This window comes from Megascapheus bottae, chromosome 13 (assembly GCF_031878675.1).
Source record: "Megascapheus bottae isolate mThoBot1 chromosome 13, mThoBot2.hap1, whole genome shotgun sequence".
Taxonomy (NCBI): Eukaryota; Metazoa; Chordata; class Mammalia; order Rodentia; family Geomyidae; genus Megascapheus; species Megascapheus bottae.
The window spans coordinates 7,299,213-7,326,576 of record NC_143521.1 but is presented as its reverse complement, the minus strand read 5'-3'; the positions used below and the strand labels follow the sequence as shown (position 1 = coordinate 7,326,576).

General features: G+C 38.8%; 1 protein-coding gene across 3 annotated transcripts; it reads left to right on the top strand.

Annotated features, from left to right (window-relative positions):
- The first annotated feature begins 4,272 nt into the window (after window positions 1-4,272).
- Spp1 (secreted phosphoprotein 1) lies at window positions 4,273-21,442 on the top strand. 3 transcript variants are annotated; one of them, XM_090343224.1, is made up of 8 exons: window positions 4,273-4,357; window positions 7,117-7,188; window positions 12,386-12,453; window positions 12,562-12,600; window positions 16,163-16,249; window positions 16,715-16,756; window positions 18,299-18,730; window positions 20,292-21,442. In XM_090343224.1, exons 3-8 carry the CDS (start codon window positions 12,400-12,402, stop codon window positions 21,033-21,035), a joined length of 1,398 nt encoding a protein of 465 aa, XP_090199350.1. In that variant the 5' UTR covers window positions 4,273-4,357; window positions 7,117-7,188; window positions 12,386-12,399; the 3' UTR covers window positions 21,036-21,442. The 3 variants fall into 3 exon arrangements, with proteins under 3 accessions (XP_090199350.1, XP_090199351.1, XP_090199349.1); XM_090343225.1 differs by lacking the exons at window positions 4,273-4,357; window positions 7,117-7,188 and adding an exon at window positions 11,229-11,292 and having other exon boundaries at window positions 16,166-16,249; XM_090343223.1 differs by lacking the exons at window positions 4,273-4,357; window positions 7,117-7,188 and adding an exon at window positions 11,229-11,292.
- Window positions 21,443-27,364: the final 5,922 nt, after the last annotated feature.

The window sequence follows — 27,364 nt, the reverse complement described above, 5'->3', positions numbered from 1 at the left end:
AGGGAAAGAAAAAGAGAGGCAGAGAGAGAACAGAGACACAGAAACAGAAAAGCAGATATTGACAGATATTTCTTCTTTTATAGGCTTCATTTACTCTTCGTGTGGAAAATATGACATCGTTATTAGAACATAAGCTATTTCCACAAACAGCTCATCATTTTCCATCTGTAAAGAGATGTCATATGACTTGAATAAACAAAAAGCTTTCCAAAATAGGGTATTGTTGCAATGGAAAATGAAAGATCCAAGAATCAAAATAGATTTGTTAAGGCAGCACCATCGGGAATCCACTCACACAACCAAATTAGAGAAGGGAGAGAATGCAAACATAATCCAGGACCTGGGTGGGGTCTCTGAGTGAAAATTGGTTGTGTGAGGAAGACATAGGCCTGACCAGAGATGATGCTAGATGCACACAGAAAGGAGAAATCTTCTGTGTCTTTCGGCCCACCTGTCAGTAAGACTCTTTATCTCTAATTAACCACCAAAACACCAGTAGTGGCACTGTGGCTCAAGTAATAAAGTGCTAGCCTTGAGCACAGAGAGACTTAGGACAGTGACCAGGCCCTGAGTTCAAGACCCACACTAAGAACAACAAAAAAAGGAAGAGGGGAGGGGGAGAGAAAAACAGCTAAATGGAACTGCTTACATTCCTTGACTAAAATCAGCCAAAAGTTACAAAACATGGTGTCACAGACTATCCCTGCAACCCAAGCCTAGCAAATAAGATGAGAGTGCTAGATCTGAGACTACCCAGACCCTAATAGGTACATTTCCCTTCAGTCTTCTGCTTTCCTGAGACTATGCATCACCATTCTTTCCCCATTGGAGAGCCTTCCTCTAAAAATCAGGAATTGTAGAACCTGTGACATCACTAGCAAGTCAGCCAATGATAGTGCATCATGGGATAAGTGTTAAGAATGACAAAGGCAAGTCTAAGACAATGCATTAAGAACTTCAACATAAATGCTTCAGAGTCTATGCCATGTACTGACATTCAGTGGCAAGACTATTTTCTTACTGAGTGTTGTTTTCTTGCTTTCCTGGAAGGTAACCATAAATCCAAATTTGATAAATTTACACTGGGTAATCATTTCTACCAAATTGCATCATTTCTTCATATTGCCTCAAAAGCCCTTCAATGACAATCTCAGAATATGAAAAGGATAATAAGGACTCAAAGAACAATGTGATATTCAAACCTATAGGTGGTTTTTGAAAGTTACATCTTCTTATTTGAAAGAGCCTAAAAATAATGTCAAAACCTTAACATTATGTTAAAATCCACAAAGAAAACTCTCACAATTTGCATACAGAGAGAGAGAGAGTCCTAAGAATTTTATTTGTTCTTAAAACCAGATTTGGTTCTTCATGCCTTCAGAAACCATAACAACTCCTTTAACAAATATCAGCAACAATGCCTATAACAATACCAACAAACCCAAAATAAAATCCTGATAACAACAACAAAAAAAAGGATTTTACTTCTTTAATGCAAAACATCTTGTCTGATTTTTGAATCTCATGCATGGGGATTCTGTTTGGTGTTGACATTTGCAAATACTTTAAATATTTTGAAAGTCTTCATTCTTGGACTGGGGAGGAGCGAATGAAGGTTTGGGAACATCATGGAAAATAATGCAGCAAGAGCTGCATTTTATTTTGCATTTCATTTGCATTTTATTTTGCATTTCATTTGCATTTTATTTGCATTTATTTGAATTTTGTTACACATCACTGACCACAGAGTAGGGCTCTCTAGTAGAGTGAAAATGTCCAGGTAAATGTGAATGTCAAGTAAAAAATAATTTTATAGTGTTCGCTATGGCTCGCATGGTAAAGTGCTAGCCTTGAGCACAGAGAGGCTTAGGGACAGTGCCCAGGCCTGAGTTCAAGAACCATGATGATGCCAAAAACTAACTAAATAGCCAGATAAGTAAATAAATGCCTTAAGCTCATAGCTCATCATGCCTATTCTAGTTTACTGAGTTTACTGAATTCATCAACACTGACAATAGCCCTTCTCATCCAAACCAAAACTTCTACTGGAATCTCTATTCTTTGTGACTTTTCTGCTGTTCTTCTATACCTTGAGTGGTCTTACAGTTTTAAAATAGCCACAAGTAAAAAAAAAAAAAAAAGCTACCCATTGTTTTCTCCCCTACTCGTCCTCTTCCTGAGGGAAAAATTCTAGCACTGGAATTATGGAATTATAAATTAGGAAGTACAATTTTTTTATTTTCTTTATTCTTGGTGCCCATTCTGGGGCTTGAATTCAGGGCCTGCGTGCTGTGTCTAAGCATTTTTACTCAAGGCTAGAACCCTACCCCTTAAGCTGTGGTTTTGGGGTGCCTAACTGGAAATAAGAGTCTCATGGGCTTTCCTGCCCAGGATGGCTTTGAACCAAAATCCTCATATCTCAGACCCCTGAGTAGCTAAGATTACAGGTATAAACCAATGGCCCTAGCCAGGATGTGCTATTTCTAATGAAGGCCTATTTTGTTTCCGAAAGATACCTTCTGAATACCTCAATAAAAACTTAAAGTGCATGGTTTAAAATAACAACTGAAATTCTTAAGCATATGTTAAACTATATTCTTTCAAAGCAACTAAATGAATATTTATAAAGCAATATATAGCATAGCCATTTAGTTTCTATTAGAAATTCATACAGATTTCATAGCTTTATTTTCCTAAATTCTTCAGCTATTTATTATATACTTCTATGCTTCACAAAGTTTTTTAAAAATGTATTAAAATTCCACTGAGTGAAAGATAAAATGAGGAAACTCAGATAAATAGTTCCCTCATTTCTAGAAAAGTAGGATAGAGTTTAACCACATTATTTCCTGGTCCCCATCCTTCTGCCTACCAAATGACAGAAGAACCAGAAACAAATCGGATGCTCAATTTTACAAGAATACTATGAAAGTAGTTATGCTTTTAGAAAACTAGATATACTATGTGTACAGTTTTTTACCCTTCTAAAAAATAAAGTATTTTTATTCATTCATATACTAAAGATTACAGTATTTAAATCAAATCTGTTACTCTTTTCCTTCCAAAATATGTAAACTGGAAACATAAGAGGTAGAGCTTGCTAAAATAAATAAGTTTGAAATCTCAGCAGAAGTTAAGGCATCACAATTTTACTTTTGTCTAAACCAGTTCTCCATAAACAAAAATAAATCTGAAACCCCAGCCTGAAAGCTTTGGAAATGTCTAAAAGCAGGAAAAGGTGACTTTCTGACCCCATCCTCCATTTCCTCCCCAACTCAGACAAGTGGGTGTATGAACTCTGCTGAGATACCATACAGAATCTCTTTAACTGCCTCACCAAAAACTTTGTCTAACCCCTTAGCCAAGCTACGATCCACAGACCAAAGTCCTTCAATGGTTAGGTAATATCAAGGAAGTACACAGGAAAGGGTCAAAACTCTAGCTCCCAGTCGTAAACATTTTCTAACCTAACCTTACTGTTTCTTCTAATTATGGTCATTATGGTCTTCCCAATATTATGATAGTACAATTTTAAAATTCATCACCCTTCCTAGAATTGACAACCCACACAATATTTGATCTGGTAGGAAGTGACTAGGTCTAAAATTAATCTGTACACAAATCTTTACCAGTAAACAGAAGTCTCTACCACTGTGGAGAACATGATCTTTACGTTTATAAATATCACCAAATAGGTTGATGCTCCCTTCTTCTTTACCTGTATCTATCTTCAACTTGGAAAGCAGGCTGAAAAAGCAAAATGAATCCAAGCCAACAAATATAAACAAGAACAAACAAAAAAAACCCAACTCTGGTAGCCTAATTAATAAATGAAGCAAATAATGTGGTGTGAACAATTTGCACCTATTGAAAAGTCAATTTATTATCTAGGGAGAAGTGATGGTAATGAGAGTAGCCTAAATGAATAATATTTAATTAAGCTTGTGGTTTAGGCAATGAAAAAGTAATGTATTTCATTTCCAGCATCGGACACTTTCCACTAAAACCTTCATTAAGGCTTATTCATCTCCTGGTACCAAAGGAAAATTAAAAGTAGTATCAAGAGAAAACTTTCATCCTTGGTCAATAGAAAACTCAAGTTGTGTTTTCTTTGGGCCCTGCCCTATAAAAATGCTTCAGAGTTCTCCCCATTTGGACACCAGTTAAGAAAGAGGATTATGGAGGCACATAGTGGAATGTAGAAGTAGAATACATCACTTCAGTTTACATTCCATTTGTAAGAAATGAAACAGATGTGTTCTGTTTCCATGGCCACCCTTGGATGTAGAGGCTGGGAAAAGGAGTATCAGCTGGGCTGAGGCCTCACAGCAACTACTCTAAAGAAGATAACGCTTTGGTATACATTCAGCAGCACTTGCTGCAATTCTTAGGGGTACAATAAGGAATTTAAATACAGTACTATAATATAGTAATATGTAAGGTTAACTATGAAATATACCTATCTCTTGATATGTTATCAGTTAAAATATAAGAAGGAATTTGCTTCAGGGTTAGAGAATCGAGAAAAGTAGTACTGAAAGTCATTGTATGTTATGTATTCTCTAGGAAGCTAAGGGTATCAATCAATGATCAATAGAAGCGCGTGTTCATCCGTGATTCAGAAATTGAGATCAACAGTCTCACACATATATAGTTCAGGACTCTTAAATGATATTCTACTAAATGAAAAGCATCTGTTAAAACAAAAAAGTAAACCTTAATAGCTCAAACCCTGGATACATAAGGCCATATAGGATGAGGCCAAATTAATGGGCCTCAAGGACATGGAAACAAGAGCTTAATTATGAGTGACTATTGTTCTTAACGTACTATGTTTTTCTCTCCTCTTCTCTTGCCCTTTGGTTAATCTCATATTGGTACAGTATCTGATTTTGTTACATAGTATATTATATATATGTTTATTTATTTGAAATTGGAGGGGGAAAAGATCAGGGAAGGGGGTAAGGGGAGGGAAATGGGGACAAAAACATGAGGAGGGGTATCAATGTGTGAGAAATAATACACCTTCTATCTGGTGAGTATAACTGTAACCCCTCTATACATTAAAATAACATTTTAAAAAAGTAAACCTTTAAATTTGTATTAGATTTGAAATTGTTAGAGATAAAACTGTTTAAGAAACTTTTTGTACCAAACAATTATTATATAGTTTTTGTTGTGTTTCATTGGTTTTTCTGCTGTTTTAGCCAAGTTTGAACAAAGCTGGGTATTTATGACTTTACAGCTTAACAGTCATCCTTGGATTGAACTAATAATAATAATAATAACAATAATAATATTTTGATGGAACACATAAAATACAAGATTTAAATAATGTATGAGATTTTTTTAATGTACGTTATATCTAATATTCCAAAAAAGATATGAGCACCATAACCAATCCTCTACTGAATGTAGAACACCAAAGCTTTGCTTTGTAAGGTTTTTCTAATCCCAGTGGTTTAAGCAGATACTTTGTCCCCGGTGCCTCACTGATCCTAAGAATATTTTTTGAAAGAGTGAATCAAATCAGTTTATAGATGTAACTAGAAAAGTAAGTAACTAATGCTAAATATTTAGATATTTGATCTCAAAAAATTCATATAAACCCTCATACAATTAGGAATATGGAACTTAAGGTATATTTAGATATAAACCTTATTTTCAAATTTTTAGAACTTGCATATCAAAATGGCATTGTTATTTTTGTTGTTATTTTGAATATCTTTTTACATACTTAATAATAACAGCAAATAACAATTAGTCCTTCAGTTCCAAACCCATAGATTGCAAATACAACAATGATAGCTTGTTTTCTGAGGGAACATGTCAAAACAGAAGCCTCAGTCTTGCTGCTTGTTGTCACAGGAAAAGTAAATGCTGACAATGTAATTTCAAAGAAGTACTTTTGTGACAAAGTAGGGGAAATTGTGTTGGGTATGAAATAAGCAAGAGAAGCAGAGGTTTTGGTCCCGGGCATGGATTGTAGATTGCGCTTGAACAATTTTATGGCCTACGAAGTGATATGAATAGATTGCCTAGACTAGTGACATCCACACATGCTTTGAAATAAAGAGGATGTGATTGTGGGAAAGAAAAATCTAAAAACATGTCTAGATTATGATTGGGCCTGGTAGGCCTGATCTCTTTGGCAAAGAAACTGCCCCTAAAACCACAGAAGGCATTTTCCAGGAAAGAAACAGTCCACCTTTTCAATTCTAGTCTCCCACTTTGGGTGTAATAAAACCCTCCCCAGGCTCAGAAAAAAAAACAAAAAAGAAACCAAAAAAAAAAGCCTCTAGAAAATTCACTTGTGGGAGATAAGGATCGAAAATCTTTGTCATGAAGACACTGACTTTCAAAGTCAAATGTTTAGACGGATGAATCTGCTTTACAAAATCATTTTTTATTTTAGTTTTATATGATATATTTACAATGCTCATTAACATTTTTTTGTCTGTGATTAAAAGACAGTGAACCATGCCAAGCACAGAGGCTCAAGTTTGTAAATGTAACTCCTTGAGAAGCAGATACTGGAGGATCATATTTAAAGGGCAGCCCTGCTCAAAATATTAGTTAGTGAGACTTTATCTTGGTCTATGACTGGATGAAGTGAGTCGTGCCTGCCATCCCAGGCTCTGGGGAAGCCCAATGTCTGCAGTGGTGTTTCATGGCTGTCACGTCAGCAATGCAGTGAAGCCTAAATGGGAAGTCATAGTCAAGGCTATTTCAAGCATAAAGCAAAACCTTTGAGCAGAGCAATCTTGTTTAAAGTTCTCAGGTGTAATCTGTTCAGCATGAAAGTGATTTCTAAGGGAATCTGGACAAATACATTATATGGGACTTTTATAAAAGCAACCAAAAAAATCACATAAAATTGCATACATTTTTATGATAGCATCAAATTTGTTAATTCGTTGAATAGATATGCTGGCACACAAACTTTATGGAATAAGCATAATGTAAAATTCACATTGTTTTAATAAAAAGAATAAAGTTTTATACACACTGTTTTAACTTTTATATATTTTCAATGTATTGTGCCTTAGAATATTACTGGTAACCCAGCTGTTCCTCAACAGTTTTATAACTAAGTTTCTTCTTTTCATGGATGAGATTTCCAAGGAATTTGGACATTTGGATCTTTTGACTCTGACAAGCAGCCATGATCCTGCTGCACTAAATAATGTAAGTTAACATACATTAGAGATACCCACACATGAATGTTTACTGTAACAATAGTTATACTATTGTATCATTTAGCCATAAGGAAGATTAAATTATGTAATTTGCAGGACAATGGATAGAAATGGAAACTATTGTGTTAACGTCACATAAGTAGACTGGAAAAGGAAATCTCACATATTTCCTCTCATCTGTGCCATCCAAAACTTAAAAAAATATGTTGTTATATATCAGTAGATAGATAGATAGATAGATAGATAGATAGATAGATAGATAGATAGATAGATGGATGGATAGATAGATAGATAGATATCCTGAATGAATATAAGAGGGGACTGTTTGGAGATGAGGTGAAGAAAGGTCCGAGTCATAGAAGGTACATGTGATCAGCATACATTTCATGCATGTATTAAAATAGCATAGTGCAATCCCCTAAACATTTTTTTTTGCCAGTCCTGGGCTTGAGCTCAGGGCCTGAGCACTGTCCTTGGACTTTCTCAAGGCTAGAGCTCTACCACTTGAGGCTCAGCACCACTTCCGGCTTTTTGCTATGCATGTGGGGTACCGAGGAATCGAACCCGGGTCTTAGTGCATGCTAGGCAAGCACTCTACCACTAGGCCAAACTCCCAGCCCCCCCTAAACATTTTTTAAAAGAGGAGATAAGTCAATAGACCACAAAGCAACTGAGAAGTCAAATTTGTTAAAGTATATTACATTTGTTAAAGTATATGTATGTATGGAAATAAGTCAGTAAAATCCCTTTGTACAGTTCATGTTTGCAAACACAAAGAAAAGGATGGAAACTGTACATTTGAGCAGGCTGAAGCTGTACAGATTGAGCAGGTTGAAATTATTTAACATATTAATTATGACCATGGGAAATCTTGCTCTAAGATGTTAGAGGCACATTTGGGTACAAACAAACAAGACACACCTCGACTAAAGTCAAAAGTGCCTGTTCACACTTTGCTGAATTACCTCCATTACACACCAGTTTCTCTTTTCAACTCTAAAGTGTGCCAAACCCCTTTTCCCCTCTTCCCTTTGCTGTTTCAAATAAACAAATAAACATATATACAATATATCAGGGAACAAAGTCAGATACTGTAATAATATGAGATTAACCAAAGGGCAACAAAAGAGAAGAGAAAAAAAACATAGTACATTAAGAACAACAATCACTCATAATTAAACTCTTCCAAACTCCATCTTTAACCATAGATTCACAAGGAATGGCTGAGTGAGACCTGAGAACTAGTGACCTTTTCAGTGGAGGAAGGGGGAAGAAAAAGATTGTGTCACCCTGACATTGCTGAGATCCTTGTCAGAGCTGTTGTGTGTGAGCTGTGTTCTCTAGCTCTCTGACTCTGATGATGTAGTGTCGTCCCACTTGGAAAAAATTTCCTCCCCTGAAATGGAGGTCTCTGCAACGGTGTTACAGTTTTGACAAGGAGAAGGCTCATTTTCTCTGTTCCTGTCATGAGAAAAGTAGTAACTGACGATGGTCTAGATTACTTTTTGGAAGTGCGCCATCATGTGGCCCTCTGGAGCTACAACAGGACAGTCCAACCAAGGGTCATATAGTTCACATGGAGATGGCTGAGCTCCAACAACATCTATTCCTATAACTCTAACTCACACTAAATCATTCCAGTAGACACAGGGTAAACCACAAAATGCTCGGTAGAAATCTTGTTGTTTTTATAATTTGTGGATTTCCTGCCACTAAATTGAAAAGATAACAAACTTATGTGGACAATGTAGTTAAACAGGGAGGAAAAACATTTTAAAAACACAAGAAATTTCCATTGCAACTTCACATTCTATGTGATTAATATGTTTATAACTATTAGTAATGTATAAATTATTTATTCAACAAGATCAATTCATTTGGAAGTACTTCCAAGAGATAAATTTTCTACCTCACCAAGTGTTTAGAAATCCTATGGATTGGGCTAGGAATGTGGCTTAGTTGGTAGAGTGTTTGCGTAGCATACATGAAGCTTTGGATTTGATTCCTCACTATCACATAAACAGAAAAGGCCAGAAGTGATGCTGTGGCTTTAATGGTAAAGTGTTAGCCTTGAGCAAAAGAAGCTCAGGGATAGCGCCCAGGCCTCAAATTCAAGCCTCAGGACTAGCAAAAAAAAAAAAGAAAAGAAAAAAGAAAACTTATGGATTATTTATACTACTGAATCTGCAGGAAATTATTTTACATATATCTTAAAAATAATAACTGGCAAACAGAACTGATATTCGGAACTAATATGATAGGAGAGATTACCTTTCATCTATTCGCACGGGTTCTTACAATCAAGTGTGAAGGAAATTTTATTTCACAACTGATGAAAAAATGAGCATGTCAAGATAATGGTGTTTAAAATAGGCCCATAGCTCAGCTACACCTGAATTTTGCTCTACTATTTAGACTTCACCCATAATTTTCTCTCACTTTTTTTTGGCCAGTCCCAGGCCTTGAATTCTGGCCTGAGCACTGTCCTTGGGCTTTCTCAAGGCCTAGTGCTCTCCCACTTGAGCCACAGCACCACTTCCAGCGTTTTCTATGTATGTGGTAGCAAGGACTCAAATCTTCGTGCATGCTAAACAAGCACTCTTACCACTAGGCCAAACTCCCGGCCTCTCAAACGCTATTTAAATTCTCAGGAAAGCTTCGTTAATATAAACTCTTTTTTCTTTTCTTAGTTACTAGCTAACTATATATTCTGGGAGAAAATCTAGAAAAAGACAATTCAGAAATGTATCCAATTCCTATAGAGATGCACAAGTTATTCTTTAATGTATTTAGTTTTAAGATCTCACATGTCTGCTCATTCTAAGAGCACATTCTATTTAAAGACATACAAATCAGAATGACCTTCTCATGCCCAAAATGCCCATAATAATTAACACAATGCAGTCCTTCAAGTATGCAGGGACATCAGACCAAAAATGTGCCACATGTTATTAGTGTCATACTCACACTAACTCACAATTTTGAACAATCCTACAGATAGGCAATCAAATGTGCAATTATCAGATGAGGAAACAAGTATAAGTAGGTTATGCGATTTGTTCAAGGTCACACAGGTCAATTGTGGCAATGAAACTGAAAGCTGTAGTCTGGTTCCTGAAATTTCAATGAAGTAGGTTCAGTCAGAAACTGCCTTCCTTCTGTAATTCAAAACCAAGTGCTCTTCATCTGTCTTAGTGATATGGTTTCTAGATATTCTTCACCAGCAAGTAACTTACATTATATAAATAAAGATTCAGACCTTTGCAATGGCACTGAAAGGCCACTTTGCCCGTGTCCTTAATGTCGTTCCTATAAATTAAATGATCAGCTGCAGCACTGGGTGCCAGCGAGTGGATCACAGCTGTAACTACTTAGGAGGCTAAGATCTGAGGATCACAGTTCCAAGCCAGCCTGGGCAGGAAAGTCTATGAGACTTACCTCCAAAAATGCTGGAAGTGGAGCTGTGGTTCCAGTGATAGAGTACTAGCCTTGGTCAGAAGAAGCTCAGGCCCTGAGTTCCTAAGCTCTTGCTCCAGGGCAGGCATGAAGACCAGAAAAAATTAGAAACTATGATCAAGCTTTTGAAAAATCATTTATCAACTTCAACAAGAGTGAATAAAACTATCCTTACTTCACATTTGAAACACTATTCTTTTTAATAAAGTATGTTTCAACACACAAAAAAATACGATAGAGACAAATGTGGTTGCAGACATGAACATTATCAGTAACTTTAAAAAAAAATCCATCCTATTTAGTGTATTAAATATTTCTATGCTAATTCAGAAATTATCAATAAAAAGAACAACTGAATCCTACCAATGAAAAGCATATAACTAATGTTTTAACTGTAGAAACCTGTGTGTGTGTGTGTGTGTGTGTGTGTGTGTTTGGTTTGGTTGGTGTTTTTTTTTTTTCAACCACAATACCAGAAGGGGAAGTGTGGGACCAGGTGGGCGGGGCGCATCACTTGGCCTCTCTGTATTGGTGGAGAGTGTCTGGAGCAGCCTTTAAATTCTGGGAGATCTGGGCTGGGAGCAGCAGGAGCAGGCAGGGAGCACGGAATCCTCAGGCAGGGATTCTCCCCGCCAAGGTAAGCCTGCAGCTATGGTGTAGCAGGGCATACACGCATTTGAATTGAATGGGGGCTAGTGGAAGGTTTAGGAAGATCATATGTAATGCTATTAATCTGTCTTGAATCCTGCTTGTCTTTTTGAATAAGCAGGTCAGATAGATATATTATAGGTCTCCTGATTCAAAGCTTCCAGGTATTTTGAAATACAAACCTTAAAAAGACTTGACTATCACCCCAAAAAATACTTCAGTCCTTCTCCAAAAGGACTGAAATCCTTGCTTTCAATCAAGAAAAAAAGGGAAAATTCTTTGGAATAATTAATTATAGCTGCAGCACTTAATAGATTATTATGTAGGGAATTAAAAAAGGATCATCTTTGATCATGTAAGCCATCGATAATGTTCAATTTTGATGTTTTTATTTATTTCAGTTTCAAGGAATATAAAACTCTGAGCCCTTCCTTAATATCTTACTTCTGAATTAAGCTCTTAAAATTTCCACTAAGAGTTCTGCAGGACACTATGTAGACTTCTTGTCACAAATAAAATAGTCGTTGGCTGTTTACAATGTTCCCTTTTCATTTAAAATTTTTAAAATATTTTTCTTAAATAATTAACTTCCAAATGCTTGTTCATTCACCTAAGTATCATTCTCTTAATAACTTAAACTAAAAATCACATCTAAAATGCATGTTGGAAAAGTAGACAAAGCAAATTTCTCTCCTACTTTTATTTCCTTATTCTTTCTTCTTCCTTGAAAAAATGTATTGTTTTAATTTATTAAATCACTGCTGATCTGTTTGGGGGTTTCAGTAGCTGGAAATAGAAGGGAGTCATAGTAGACTCTCTAGCCCTCTAAATTTAAAGTTAAGTAACTATAAACATGTAAAATTCTCCTATCCCTTGTCAAGTGAAAGAGAAGGGAGGAAACTGTAAATTCTAACTCGGAAAAAAATCCACAGTAAAAAGAAAAGCTTCCTTTAAGGAGTAGAAAAAATTCCACTAGAATGTTCTTAACTTGTGATTATTTTGTCATGCGGCCGTATAAAAAAAGATACCTCTTAACCCTATCGTTGTAAGATATTAAATATTCCTTTCCAAATATTTTGCAGGAAAAATCACAATCATGAAAATTGAAGTGATTTTCTTTTGCCTCATAGGCATTACCTATTCCCTCCCAGTAAGTACAACCTTAGAATCTTAGAGAAATTCTTGAAATACACCCAGGAATTTTGTGCGAAGTATACATTTACATTATTATTTTTTCTTCTCCTTTTTTCTTTCCAAGCTTAAGCAGATTGAGTCTGGCAGCTCTGAAGAAACACAGGTAAGCCTCTTCTGGCTTGATCATTCCATGCAAGCATTTATGCAATTTTTCTAAGGGGTGCTACAAAAATTACCCATTACAATCAAGCTTGCTAATGGCTTTGCACTCAAGCTTGTTCATTTGTGAGTATTTATCCACTGTCTGCTATAGATCTAGACTTGTGAATTAAGTTTGTTCATACATAAAATAATGCCCAGGCTATCATTGCTCAATGATATAAAACTCAAATGAGTTTTATAAATGTGTGTGACTTTTGCTTTTCAGGAGTCAACATGATGTTTCTAGAAGCAGAAAATGTCACTTGCTGCTCTAGTTAGTAAAAGTGAGTTTAAAGTTCACCTCACCCATTGACCAGAATGGTTGGTAGGCCCACAAAGATGTTTGCTAAGAAGCTCATTGTGAAGAGTCTGTTTGTACTGCTTGTATTTATTGTGCTTATCTGCTGACATTTTTCTAAGCCTAAGACCAAATCCAATTCTTTATTCATTACAACAGTTTGATCAGCATCTTCAATGTACTTTCCCCTCCACAATAGATAAAACCGTGCCTGCCAAATAACAAATGAGTTTTGTCTTGGGAGCAGGGACAAAAGAGAACTGAGTTTAATTCCAGATAAATGTAATGAAAGCCAGTATAGAGCTGCGTGGGGGTCCCTGCACGCATGGATTTCTCGGCTTAATGAAGAGAGTAAGAGGTGTTTGTCGTGATCAATGGAAAGTGGGCATTTCTATTTCCTACCTGATTTAGGAGCACAGATGTTAAACACAACAACAAACCAGGAACATAACATTTCCTGGTACGATGCAAGAGGCAAGAACTAGTGTTTGTAAAGTAGAATAAAGTATGGAAAGGATGCAGAAGCAGGAAGCTAGTTTTATCCATGGTGGAGGGACATGAAGGCTCAGAATCCCAAAAACTCTGACCTCAGAGCAAATACAGAAAAGTCTATAACAATACAGTCCAGAAGATGAGCCCATTGGCATTAGAAATATTTTTAAATTCATTCATTTGTACACACACATATAAATATTATGTATGTTTTCTCTATATTATTTTTAAATTATGAGTTTAACTAATAGTTTTCCTGCACCTGTATTGTATGCACCATCTGTGTGTGAAAGAGACACATCTACATAAACACAGGCACAGAGCAGAGAGATAGTCGCAGAAACACACATGTGGCCACATGTACCAAGTCCATGAATGCACACACACAGGACATAGAGACAGAGACTTCATCTAATCTAGCAGATTTTGCATCTTCCTAAGGCAAGCAAAGTCTTTAGGAGAAGCCCACTTGGTAGCTGCAGCAGCTACGAGAGCGATACTTCATGCTGCTGAACTGTTCATTTGGTACTTATTTCCCAGAAACTCTGGCTGTGGAATTATTCAGGCTGGCACAACAGACTGTCACATGTCATTTGTGCAGAACAAGTTCTACCTATCTGCACTTAAATATTGTCATCACTTGCCACATGCACTAACTTGGCATTATAAAGCCATTCCATTTATGTCTCTGGCAGCTTGGACCCATAGAAATTTTGTGTAACCATCTTAATATTGTAGTATTACTGTGTGATAAAACAGGTACCAGACATATGACTAAAGAAACTGAGAAATTGGATTTCAATTGGTTGTGTGTGTGTGTGTGTGTGTGTGTGTGAGAGAGAGAGAGAGAGAGAGAGAGAGAGAGAGAGAGAGAGAGAGAGAGAGAGAGAGAGAGCTGGGACTTGTACACTTGTACACAGGGCCTGAGCACTGTCCCTGAGCTTTTTCATTCAAGGATGGCACTCTACCATTTGAGCCACAGCTCTACTTCTGGCTTTTTTTAGTGCTTAATTGGAGATAAGCGTCTCATGGAATTTCCAGCCTGGTTTGGTTTCAAACCTTGACCCTCAGCTCTCACCTCCTGAGTAGCTAGGATCACAGAGATGAACCACTGGTACCCAGCTGAATTTTTATTTATTTATTTTCATTTTCATTAACTTACATTTAAGCAACCCTATGGAATATTATGCAATACAGTCTTAGAAAATCTTTTCTGGTTTCCATGGGACAGAAACAAAGATCTATAGTAATTCTGGGCACCTCTGCTTTAAGGTCCTCTTTTATTTGAAGGAAAATTTAGCTGGCAAAACTAGAACAGGAAGGAAGGTGTGAGAAGCAAACAAACAAACAAAAGCAGAGCTAGCAACCAGACCCAGGCATACTTGCTTCTGTTTGTTTTTGTTTGTTTGTTTTACCACTTACCCACAATGTGGCTAAGCCTCCTGAAAGGTAAGAGAAGGGAAACGCTATGGTCTATCTTATGGCATCTCAGAGGATCAAATGAACTACTACTTAAAAAGCTCTTTGAAAAAGTGCCTGAGCCACTGTTCCTGCTATTTAGAAATGTGGGAGGAAGTCTGACGCTGTCGGCTCACACTGCAGCCCTTGTTAGGCGCTGAGATCTGAAGATCAGTGTTCAAAGCCACTTCAGCAAGAGACTCTAGGAGTCTCTTATCTTCAGTTAAACAGCAAACAGCTGCAAATGGAAATGTGGCTCAAGTAATGAGTGTCAGCCTTGAGCAAAAAAGCCAAGCAAGAATGCAAGGCCCCGAGTTCAATCTCCCATACTGGCACTTGCTACTTGGTACTACTGGCACTTGCATGCACGCGCGCGCGCGCGCGCACACACGCACACACACAGAGTTTATTAAATAAAGTGTGAAAGCCCAATGGATAGTAAAAGACATGATAAATTAAACAGGACTCTAAATAGTCATACAGGAAAACTAAAGGAATTTATTAGAAAAGAATCACAAGGACTCAATAGGTAAAACAATCTTAGAAAATGATTCGTATCAGGCTGAGAATGTTGTTTAGGAGTAGATTCCTTTCCTAGCATGTGTGAAGCCCTGGATTTGAGTCCTCTGGACCCACATAAACAGAAAAAGCCAGAAGTGGAGCTATGGCTCTAGTGATAGAGGACTAGCCTTGAGTAAAAGAAGCTAGGGATACTGCCTAGGCCCTGAGTTCAAGCCCCAAGACGAAGAAGAAGAAGAAGAAGAAGAAGAAGAAGAAGAAGAAGAAGAAGAAGAAGAAGAAGAAGAAGAAGAAGAAGAAGAAGAAGAAGAGGAAGAAGAGGAACAAGAGGAAGAGGAACAAGAGGAAGAGGAACAAGAGGAAGAAGAAGAGGAGAAGGAGAAGGAGGAAGAGGAGGGGGAGAGAAGAAGAAGAAGAAGAAGAAGAAGAAGAAGAAGAAGAAGAAGAAGAAGAAGAAGAAGAAGAAGAAGGAGGAGGTGGAGGAGGAGGAGGAGGAGGAGGAGGAAGAGGAGGGGGAGGAAAAAAAAAGTACTCATTACCTGACATAATTGTAACCCTTCTGTACATCACCTTTACAATGCAATTTTTAAAAATGATTTTAGCAAAGGGTTTCTATTTCTGGCTGAATATGAATATGTAGCATGTGTGTATGTTGGAAATTAGCAAAGTGTCATTGTTTTTTCCCATTTATGGAGTTGAGATCCTTGAGTTATGTGGCATTGTTTCAATGAGAAATGTATCTCTTTTTTTTTTTTAGCAGTTTTTTAACAAAAAATACCCAGATGCTGCAGCCTCATGGCTAACGCCTGATCCATCTGAGAAGAAGAATCTCCTAGCACCACAGGTATTAATACATTTTTTAAAACTAAAACAAATAAGCCAAGAGCCAATGGCTCCCTGTAATCCTAGCTGTATTCTTAGCAATTCAGGTGGGCTAAGATCTGACCATCACATTTCAAAGAAAGCCTGGGAAGGAAATTCAGTGAGATTCTTATCTCTAGTCACCAAAAGGCCAGAAGTAGAGCTTAAGTGGTCAAGTGCTACCCTTTAGTAAAATCACTTAAGGACAGCACCCAGGCTCTGAGTTCAAGCTCCAGTACCACAAACAAAAACAATAAAAGCCCAAAGCAAAACCCAACAACAGACAGCTAACTAAGGAGGGGCTTCTGACAAATCAACTGGATTTCCCACCAGGTGGGGTATATGTGCCTAGAATATCAAATAATGCACTGGTTGGATTCTTGTGTTGAAAGATATCCCTACTGAGGCAGCCTGGGTGATGTAAAGTCATGTGTTCTTCTCTCTTCAGAATGTGATGTCCTCTGAAGAATCTGATGACTTGCCACAAGAGGTGAGTTCCCCTGGGGCTTTACAGTTCTGTCACTGGAGACAAGAAGGAAGCCATTGCTGCCTTCCCTTTTGATGAAGTACTTATTACTCACAAGTTTTCCACCAAATCTCCATTGCAAAACCTGCTCAGGAAAAAGGCCTTGCATTTACTACATGTCAGAAATAGAGATACTTCGGATAAGTTTGATGTTGCAGAAACTGTCTACCCTTGCCTACCACATGAAACTTTAAGCCTTTTACAATTTACTCAAAGTATGCTAAAGATGCCTTATCTAATATCTGAAATATTATATTATATTATATTATCTGAAATAATATATGGCATTAATGTATCCCAAAGCCAGGATTAGCATGTTTCCATTTCTAGCACAACACTTTCTTAAGTATTCTTTTTGACTAGGATCATAAATATATTTACTGAGCAAAGTGAATGTATTTTCCTTAAGATTCCATTTGAAGATGTTAACAATTCTTAAAGAAACATATAAAAGGTCTGGAAGCATGGCCTACTGGTAGAATTCTGGGCTGAGTTTAATTCCTAGGTACCAAATACACAGAAAAGGCCAGAAGTGATACTGTGGCTCAGGTGGTAGAGCACTGGCCTTGAGCACAAGGATAGTGCCCAGGCCCTGAGTTCAAGCCCCAGAACTGGCAAAAAGAAAAAAGAAAAGTATAAAAGGACCCAAGATGTTTACTAAGTTATTTAACATATTAACTGTGTAATTTGGTGCACAGATTAGAGCTGTAGTTAACCTTTTGACTATCCAGGTGCTAGGAGGGAGGGGTTATAGGTTTTGATACACATAATGTAAGATATTCTTAGTTACCTTGAGCCTTTTCATTTCAAAAGAATGATCAAGCTCACATTTGTCTGTCACTGAGTTTACCAAATGACATAATGTCTGAATTGTGCAAGTACTTTTACCTACTTTATTACTTATTTTAATATCAATCTTCTCTTGTGTGGGGGGGAGGGACCCAAAGCCTGATGTATACTGGGCTACACAGCAAGTCCCTCAAACCAAAGCAATAGTATTAATATGCATGTTTTACTCAGGTATAATACTTGTAAAACGTGTGTGTGTAAGGTGTATGTGTGTGCCAGAACTGAGCCTTGCACGCAGGGCCTTCATTCTTGCTTGGCTTCTTTGCTCAAGGCTGACACACTGTGGACTGAGCCACAGCTCCCACTTCTAGCCTTTGGGTGGTGGATAGGAGCTGAGTCTCAGACTTTCCTTTGCCCCTGGCTCCTCAGTCAAATGTCAGCCTCTTAAGTAGCTGTGGTTACTGGCCAACCCCCCACTCTCCCCCCCCACACACACCTCCCCAGTGCCTAGCTTGCAAACAAATGACTTTGGCATGCAAAAAGTAGGAGAAGCCCTCTAGACTCTTATTTCCTGTGTCCTTTCACTGAAAGGCTTTTGCTTCTAAATGCTCTAGGAGCTCTTAGACACCCAGGAAAGAGACCACATAAAAAAAAAAAAAAACAAGCACGAGTGAAAGGACCCTGGGCCCACACTGACAGCTGGCCTTTCCCTCTCAGACCTTCTCCAGTGCTCCCAGCGAAAGCCACCTGGAGGAGCTGGACGAGGACGAGATAGGAGAACGCCTGGACAGCCAGGACGTCTCCGAGTCGGAAGAAACGGATCGCGATCACCACGACCACCACGACCACCACGACCACCACGACCACCACGAAAACCACCACCACGACGAGCACCGGGGCGACGACTCCCACCGCAAGGACGACTCCCGCCGCAAGGACGACTCCCGCCACACCCACGACTCGGAAGAAGTGATCACCCTGCCTCCCCCGATCGCCCTGGAGGCCCCCGTCTTCACGCCCGTGATCCCCGCCATAGCACACGAAAGCCACGAAAGCCACGAAAGCCACGAAAGCCGTGGGGATGGCGCGGTTCACGACGGGGGTCGAGAGGGGAAGAAGGCTAAACCCTTCGAAGTGTCTAATGTCCAGGTAAGTCCCGTCACAGACGCAAGCCACGGCTCGGGGCAGGGCTCACTCCGTGGAAAGCAGGCTGTGCACTTTTGCGCTGGCGGTCAGCAAGCACAAAACAAGGGGTTTTTTTCGTATTTCATTTATGACCGTGAAGTTCCACCTTCTTTCCATGTGGTGGGTTCTTCTTCCTTGGGTTTCCCTGACATAATTTTATTTGCTTTTCCAAATCCTGACTCTAAAACATTCACTATACTAACCTGATTATTTTTAATCCAAAAGGATTTCAGAAGAGGGCAGTTATTTATTAAAAAAAAAAAAGACAAAACCAAAACAACCATAATGGTCATGTTTTGGAATTGCACACCGCAGAGAAGTTGTAGCATCACAAAATGACACTGACTGAACCTGAATCAAAGAATTCCAATCCAATCGGGCCTGCCATTACTATTTATTCTACATTTTTACATTCCTTTCTTTCCTTTTTTTCTTGGGGGGGGTGGAGTGAGAGTGTATATTACTGGCATTTTGAACCCAGGGCTTCATGTTTGCTAGGCAGAAACTCTACCAATCCCTTGACCTGTACCCCCAGACTTTTAAATTTTTTTTTTTTTTTGCCAGTCCTGGGCTTAAGCTCAGGGTCTGAGCACTGTCCTTGGACTTTCTCAAGGCTAGAGCTCTACCACTTGAGCCTCAGCACCACTTCCGGCTTTTTTTCTATGTATGTGGTACTGAAGAATTGAACCCGGGTCTTCATGCATGCTAGGCAAGCACTTTAACCACTAGGCCAAACTCCCGGCCCCACCCCCAGACTTTTTACCTGAGTTAGTTTTTAGTTATTTGTTAGGCAAGCTTTCACAGGATTTTTGTTTGTTTAGGATAGCCACACCACAACTTCAACCTTCCTACCTATGTTTTTTGCCTAGCTGGCATATCAAGCACATAGCACCATGCTCAGCTTTTGTTGTTGTTGTTGAGTTGGGGGTGTCACCAACTTGTTTGTCTGGGTTGACCTCAACCTGGAATATCTAGAGAAGCTTAGACCTCACAGCTATAATCTGGCTCCTGCATTTGAACTTTCAATGCACCTTTTCTTTATGTAAATCAGAAGTACCGAGGCAACCCCATAGGTAGTATTATATACCTAAGTGATATGACAGGAAGAAAACCATACATTGGTAGAGTACATAGAGAGGCTGATGGTTTTTCTTTCAAACAAGTTGAGACCATATTCAGTATAGACATGACCTAAAAGTTAGAGAGGGGAAACAAAAGGAAAAAAAAAGGAAGGAAGGAAGGAAGGAAGGAAGGAAGGAAGGAAGGAAGGAAGGAAGGAAGGAAAAAAAGAAAGAAGGAATGGTAATATTCCCATCCCTGCCTGGCCATCTAATTCTTCTTCCATTTTGCTGTGATTCAGTCTCGTGATGGGGAATATTCCTCACACATAAGAAGCAAAGAGTCCCCTGGTGCACCCAAGGCTGACCCTGAACCTGAGGCTAATCACAAGGCCTATAGTCCACACTTTAAAGACAAGGAGTCTGGTGATGAATACAAGGTCATCTCTATTCCTAATGGTTCACAGGTGGACCTCAGTTCACACACGAAAAGCAAAGAGTCCCATGATGCATTCAAGGTCATCCCTGTTCTGCACACGCCGATAGAGGAACACGGAGATGGCAAGGAGTCCCACGATACGCTCAAGGTCATCCCCGTTCTTCACACTGAAGAGTATTCGGAAGGCAAGGAGAAGGAAGGCAAGGAGAAGGAAGGCAAGGAAGGCAAGGAAAAGGAAGGAAAGGAAGGCAAGGAAAAAGAAGTCAAGGAAAAGGAAGGCAAGGAAGGCAAGGAAAAGGAAAGCAAGGAAGGCAAGGAAAAGGAAAAGGAAGTCAAGGAAAGGGAGCACAAGGAAAAGGAACAGTGGGAAGGCAAGGAGCCCCATGACACACTCAGGGTCATCCCCATTCCTCGTTTCACACACGAGGACTTTTCCCCACACACAGACACTAAGGAGTCCCATGATACACTCAAGCTCTTTCCTCAGCATCTCAAGTTTCCCGCTGAGTGGGACATGCATGAGATGAATCTCCACAGTGCAGAATCACACAACCACCACAGCCAAAACCAGGATCTCTCCTCAGAAAATAAGAAATCTAGTAACAAGCCCGACGGGCCTGTCAGCCAGGGAATTTCCAAGTTCACTCGCCAGCTCCATGACTTTCTTAGCCAGGAAGACATGATGGGCCTATCCCCTAGAAGTATGGAGGATAAACAGCTGAAATTTCACATTTCTCATGAATTAGACAGTACATCTTCGGAGGTCAATTAAAAAGAAGAAAATTACTTTTCCTGCTTTCGTTTTAGTAAAAAGGAAAAAAATACATGACAGGTAATTAAAAGTATATACAATTCGTATTTCTCGATGTAGTGAGTAAATTTATGTGTATGTGGAAATACTGTTTCAATCATTAGTTTACTTTGTTGTTTTCCGGTAAGACCTTTATAACCTAAAAGCTTCAGCATTTTAGTTCATATACTTTGTATGCAAGCAATCAGAATTCCAACGATCACTGCATTTTATTGTTTGTTACTCTATCATAAATAGAAATGCGTGTAAAATCCAACAAAATACTTTTAAAAGACACTGTCTAACATCTTACCTCTTTATGATACCTGTTTTTAAACTTCTTGTGATCATTTTTGTCGTTGTGAATAAATTTACCTTGAATGTAACAAGTTTCCTGGTGGTAACTGATTTTTCTTATTGATCTTCCACATTTGCCTTGTCATTCACAAAATAAACAAATGTTAATGTCTCTCTGTGTGTGCCAGCTCTGGGGCTTGAACTCAGCACCTGGGCGCTTGACCCTTAGCTTTATTAACTCAAAGCTGGTGCTCTCCTACCTGAGTCACAGTTTCACTTCCAGATTTTTGGTGATTAATTAGATGTAGGACTTTCCTTTCTGGGCTGGCTTCAAATTGCGATCCTCAGATCTCAAACCCCTGACTAGCGAGGATTACAGATGTGAGCCACTGGCACTCAACAAATGTTGCTATTTTAATACAATATTGGTGAATGTACTCATTTATTCACTCATTCATTTGTTAATATTCTTCCATCTAATAAGGAAGATGTTATGTGAGAAATTTCTAGATGGCAAAAAGGACTTTAAAAATTAAATCAGGGGCCAGGAGTTTGGCCTAGTGGTAGAGTGCTTGCCTAGCAGGCACGAAGACCCGGGTTCGATTCCTTGGTACCACATATTTAGAAAAAGCCGGAAGTGGTAGAGGTCTGGCCTTGAGAAAAATCCAAGGACAATGCTCAGGCCCTGAGCTTAAGCCCAGGACTGGCAAAAAAAAAAAAATTAAATCAGCTATTGCTGTGGAAATAATGAATACCAAGCATCCCCAATAATCTGATTGACTTACTGCATTTAGTATTTACCTTTATCCCCAGCTTAACAAGGCTGATAGAGGAAATGGTAAATTCAGGTTTGCTCCATGTGTCTCTTAGAGTGGCATGTCCTTTTGATGATAGAAGCAAAAACATAAGAGAAGAAGAAACTTGATATATTGAGCTAAGACCTCACACACTGCCACTTCTTTTCCATATATTTTTATTATGATTAATAGAAGGGTTACATTATATTCACCAGCTAGAAGGTGCATTACTTCACAAACATTGATACCCTTTCTTTCTCATGTCTTAGTTCCCATTTCCCTCCCCGCACCCCCGCCCCTCATCTTGTTTTCCCCCTTCCCTATCTGATTTCAAATAACCAAATACACATATGTACAATATATCAGATAATAAGGTGAAATACTGTAACAAAATGAGATAACCAAGTGTCAACAAAAGAGATGAGAGTTAACATAGTACATTAAGATCCTTTCATTTAGCGTCATACTATATGGCCTTTTGTTCTATTATAAATCTCTGCCCAAGGTTTCTACTGATTTTGACAAATGAGGGAAACCATTGAGCCTAAGTTCCTTTGAGTCTGGCTTACTTCACTTTATATGATTTTTTTCTAATTCTTTGCATTTCCTTACAAATGGGGCGATGTTCTTTCTGACAGCAGCATAGAATTCCATTGACACACTGCCACTTTTAACCAAAGTTCATAGATGGCATGGCCAAATCAATATCAATGGAGAAATATAAAAGAAATACATAAGCCAGGCCCTGTGGCTCATGCCTGCAACCTAGCTACGCAGGAGGCTGAGATCTGAGGATCACAGTTTAAAGCCAGCCCAAGCACTGAAGATCATGAGATTTTTTTTTTTAATCTCCAGTTAGCCACTAGAAAATGGGAAGTGGCGCTGTGGCTCAAGGGGTAGGATGGTAGCCTTGAGCTGAAGAGCTTAAGGACAGCACCGAGGCCCAGAGTTCAAGCCCCATAACTGACAAAAGAGAGAGAGAGAGAGAGAGAGAGAGAGAGAGAGAGAGAGAGAGAGAGAGAGAGAGAGAGAGAGAGAGAGAGAGAGAGAGAGAGGAAGGAAGGAAGGAAGGAAGGAAGGAAGGAAGGAAGGAAGGAAGGAAAGACTTGTGAGAAAAATGATGCATAGACTATTATAATTCCAATTCCCAAATGGTTTGTTGTTGCAGGGAGTGGGGAGGGGGATTTTGGTAGTTTTAGGGTTTGAACTCAGGGATTCTCACTTGCTCAACTTGTGGACTCAACTTGTAATTTATCATTTGTGCCCCATCTCCAGCTTGGTATTTTCTTCCATTTATTTTGAGATAGTCTCCCAGAGTAGTCTGCCCAAACTGGCTTTGAAGAAGTAGTATCCAATCTCAGGCTTCTGAGTAGCTAGCTTGACAGGCATGAGTCATCAATGCTTTACTATTATCACTAATTTTATAATCTTAGATAAAAATGAAAAGATACTTTCTTAATGTGATGACATAGTTTTTGCTTCAGTCCAGAAAGTAACATGCTAATTGGTATAGACACTTTAGAGATGTTATCATTAGGATTAAAGAGATATCAGATCTCTCTTCATTCTCCAACTGAACACTATGATGCTGAATACCTAAGCTAATGAGAAGATGCGTAAGAACTGTAAGACACTCAATTCATGTGTCTAGGCAAATGACAAACTCACAAACAGAATCAATGTTAGAAATCTCGGTGCTATCCAGTAGTATGAAAGAAAAATTATGGAAGGCCTATATAAAAAACAGCAACACTTGCAGACACACAATACAGACACAAAAAATATAAAAGACTTAATAGGAAATGTGCCACACTAGAAAAAGTAATGTGCTAGGAAAATTAAAACATTACAGAAAAGGAAAACGATTTAAACACAGCATGTTCTGTATCTCTAGTCATTTTTTAAGATAGGGCCTTACTACATATCCCAGGCTGAGCTTGAAGTCTTGATCTTCCTGTTTCAGCCTCCAAGTACTTGGAGCTGTAGGTGAACAGCCACTGCCAGCTAGCATTTATTTTGGTGAGGGACTATACAACATCAAAAAGATGTTTGTTCTCCTGAAGTAATACATGTGTATGTATACAAATTGTTCAAAGCTAGGCCAGGCAAAAAAAAAATCCTGGATAAACACAAGGCCTAGACACTGTCTCTGAGCTTCTTTTGCTCAAGGCTAGCACTCTAACACTTAAGCCAAAACACTACTTCTGGCTTTTGCTGCTTATGTGATACTAAGGAATCAAACCCAGAGCTTCATTCATGCCAGGCAAGCACTTTACCACTAAGCCACATTCCCAGCCCCATTGTGGAGATGTTTGTTTGTTTGGTTGCTCATGGGGCTTGAATTCTGGCCTGGGTGCTGTTCCTGATCTCTTTACCTCAAGGCTAGCACTTTACCACTGAGCCATAGCACCACTTTCCATCTTGAAGATTTTTTTTATCTTCAATTAACTACCCAAAAAAGCCAGAAGTGGAGCTGTGGTTCAAGTGGTAGTATACTACCTTGAGCAGAAAAGCTCAGGGACAACACCCGGGCTCTGAATTCAAACTCCAGGATCAGCATACACACACACACACACACACACACACACACACACACACACACACACACACGTAAAAAGTAAAAGCAGGCTGGGAGTTTAGCCTAGTGGTAGAGTGCTTGCCTAGCATGCACAAAGACCCTGGTTCAATTCCTCAGTACCACATACATAGAAAAAAAGCCAGAAGTGGTGCTGAGGCTCAAGTGGTAGAGCTCTAGCCTTGAGAAAGTCCAAGGACAGTGATCAGGCCCTGAGCTTAAGCCCAGGACTGGCAAAAAAAAAAAAAAGTAAAAGCAAACTTTCCTGGAATAAAGCAAGCTAATTCTGAAAATAAGCATAGAAGAATATGAAAAAGTTCTGAAAGATAACAGCAGTAAGAGAAGATTAGCCTTCATGAATGCTAAAATTTACTATCAATTCTCTCTGATGAAAGCATGTGGTGCTAGCACATGAACCATTGTCCGTGGAAGAGAACAGTAAGGCTGGAAATAGATTGAAGCTCATGTGGAAATTACAGTATGAAAATACCTACGCCAATCTAATATTTCTCTATTCTAATATGTGACATAACATCATACTATGAAATATAGTATGAAATGACATGACATAACATGAGCTCTAATACCACTTGGGAAAAGGTGGATTTTTCAATAATTGAGATTGAATGATGGGATATCAGATCCCTGAGCACCTAGAATTTGTCTTTGGACAAAGAATAAGTTGGGTGTATTTTATACCATCAAAACCACCAATATTTCAATTTTATAAGAAACTATTAACATATCAGACAAACACATATGAATGATTTTCTAATCTGAGCAAGCAATTTCTGTAGATGTCATCAGGCAAAATGCAATGGACTGAGCTGCTAGTGCATTTTCCTCGTGTCCCAGTGTCACACAACCACAAGTAACAGCATTTGACATGCTGTCCCCATATACTATAGAATGCATTCAGCCATTTTCCATCAGTTAAAATTCGTTCACAAGATAGAACAAGATAGTGCAAGAAAACTCTGCTATCAAGAGGTATTCACTAGAAATACCGAATTAGAGCGGATAAGTGACAATTTTAATCATACCATAAGTGTGATTAAATTTGAGAGAATACTCAAAGAATTTGCAAAGGGACCCTCTCCTGATAGATAAGATTCAAAGTCCCCAGAAATGAGATAGCTGCAACTCAGGAGTGCTGTGCCAACAACCATTGGCACAGCTGGGCCACAGGGGTGGGCAGAGATTATTAAACAGAATACTTACCTGGAGGGTGCCAGCAGACCAAATCTGGTGAGCAGAAAACCAAGAGGAAGGATTACTGAGCAGGAAGGAGGCTGGCAACTAAGTGCCTTTGGTGCTGTGTGAACAATGCTGGCAGCAGATCCTTAGGAGAAAGGGAAAGGGACAGCAGAACAGCTTAAAAGGACCAGCACTGCAATTTCCCTCCAGTGCCCTCTACTGGCAAGGCTCAACAGCATGAGAGGAGGTGGGGGAATCATGTTGGCAGGATTCAATTCTGGCATCCCCAAGCAGGACAGAGGAGATGGATTTGGAGCCAGGAGGTAGAGAACTGGAAGATGGACAGGTTGATTGGCCAAGATGCCTAGTCTTATTCTTGGATAAGAGGAAGACAAAAGGAGCCTGCCACATCTGTTTTTATACTCAGATGAAATGAGATTATACCCACAAAGCCAAAGTACGAACTGGAATGGGACTTCCATTGCTCAAAACTAGGCCACTGAAACAAGCAATTAAAAAATGGTAGTCACATATTGGGCCGGGAGTTTGGCCTAGTGGTTAAAGTGCTTGCCTAGCATTCACGAAAACCCGGGTTCGATTCCTCGGTACCACATACATAGAAAAAAGCCAGAAGTGGTGCTGAGGCTCAAGTGGTAGAGCTCTAACCTTGAGAAAGCCCAAGGACAGTGCTCAGGCCCTGAGCTGAAGCCCAGGACTGCAAAAAAAAAATGGTAGTCACAGATTATATCAAGTTGAATTACAATATTTTATAAATACATAGTGAGCAAGCATAAATGAAGGAAAACTGCATTTGAATACGAACTAGTAAATGCAGAATGAATGGCAAAATTAGAAAACAATTTTGCAACTCATTGTAACAATTTAGGAAGTGATCGCTAATGAATGAAACCCTCTTTATACAAGTAATGGATGGTACTATAAAACACTTTTCTTTAGCAGTCCTGGGCTTGAGCTCAGGACCTGAGCACTGTCCTTGGACTTTCTTGAGGCTAGAGCTCTACCACTTGAGCCTCAGCACCACTTCCAGATTGTTTTCTATGTATGTGGTACCAAGGAATCGAACCTCGGTTTTTGTGCATGCTAGGCAAGCACTCTACCACTAGGCCAAACTCCTGGCCCAAAACATTTTTTAAAAAAGACTATTATACCTCAACTTGATTAATAAAGTTATGCAAGGCTTGTTCATCATATTTACATGTCAAATAAAAATTGCATGATATCAGTTATAGAATGTATTAGCAAATGTCATGTGTATTCACTCTAAACTTTCAGAAAAATAGGAATAGAAAGGAAAATGAAAACTACAGCTACAATCATTTTTAAAGATGATCACTTAAGATTGAATGCATTTCTTCAAGGATGGAAAGCAAGGAAGAATTATGCCTTATTTCTGCTCTTCTGTTAACAAAGAACTGGAAGTCCTC

Excerpts from the sequence above, each read along its gene's own strand:
- Spp1 (XM_090343224.1), top strand. The coding sequence starts at position 12,400 with ATGAAAATTGAAGTGATTTTCTTTTGCCTCATAGGCATTACCTATTCC. Across the intron at positions 12,454-12,561 it reads GCATTACCTATTCCCTCCCA|CTTAAGCAGATTGAGTCTGG; the intron begins GTAAGTACAACC and ends TTTCTTTCCAAG. Across the intron at positions 16,757-18,298 it reads CTGATGACTTGCCACAAGAG|ACCTTCTCCAGTGCTCCCAG; the intron begins GTGAGTTCCCCT and ends TTTCCCTCTCAG.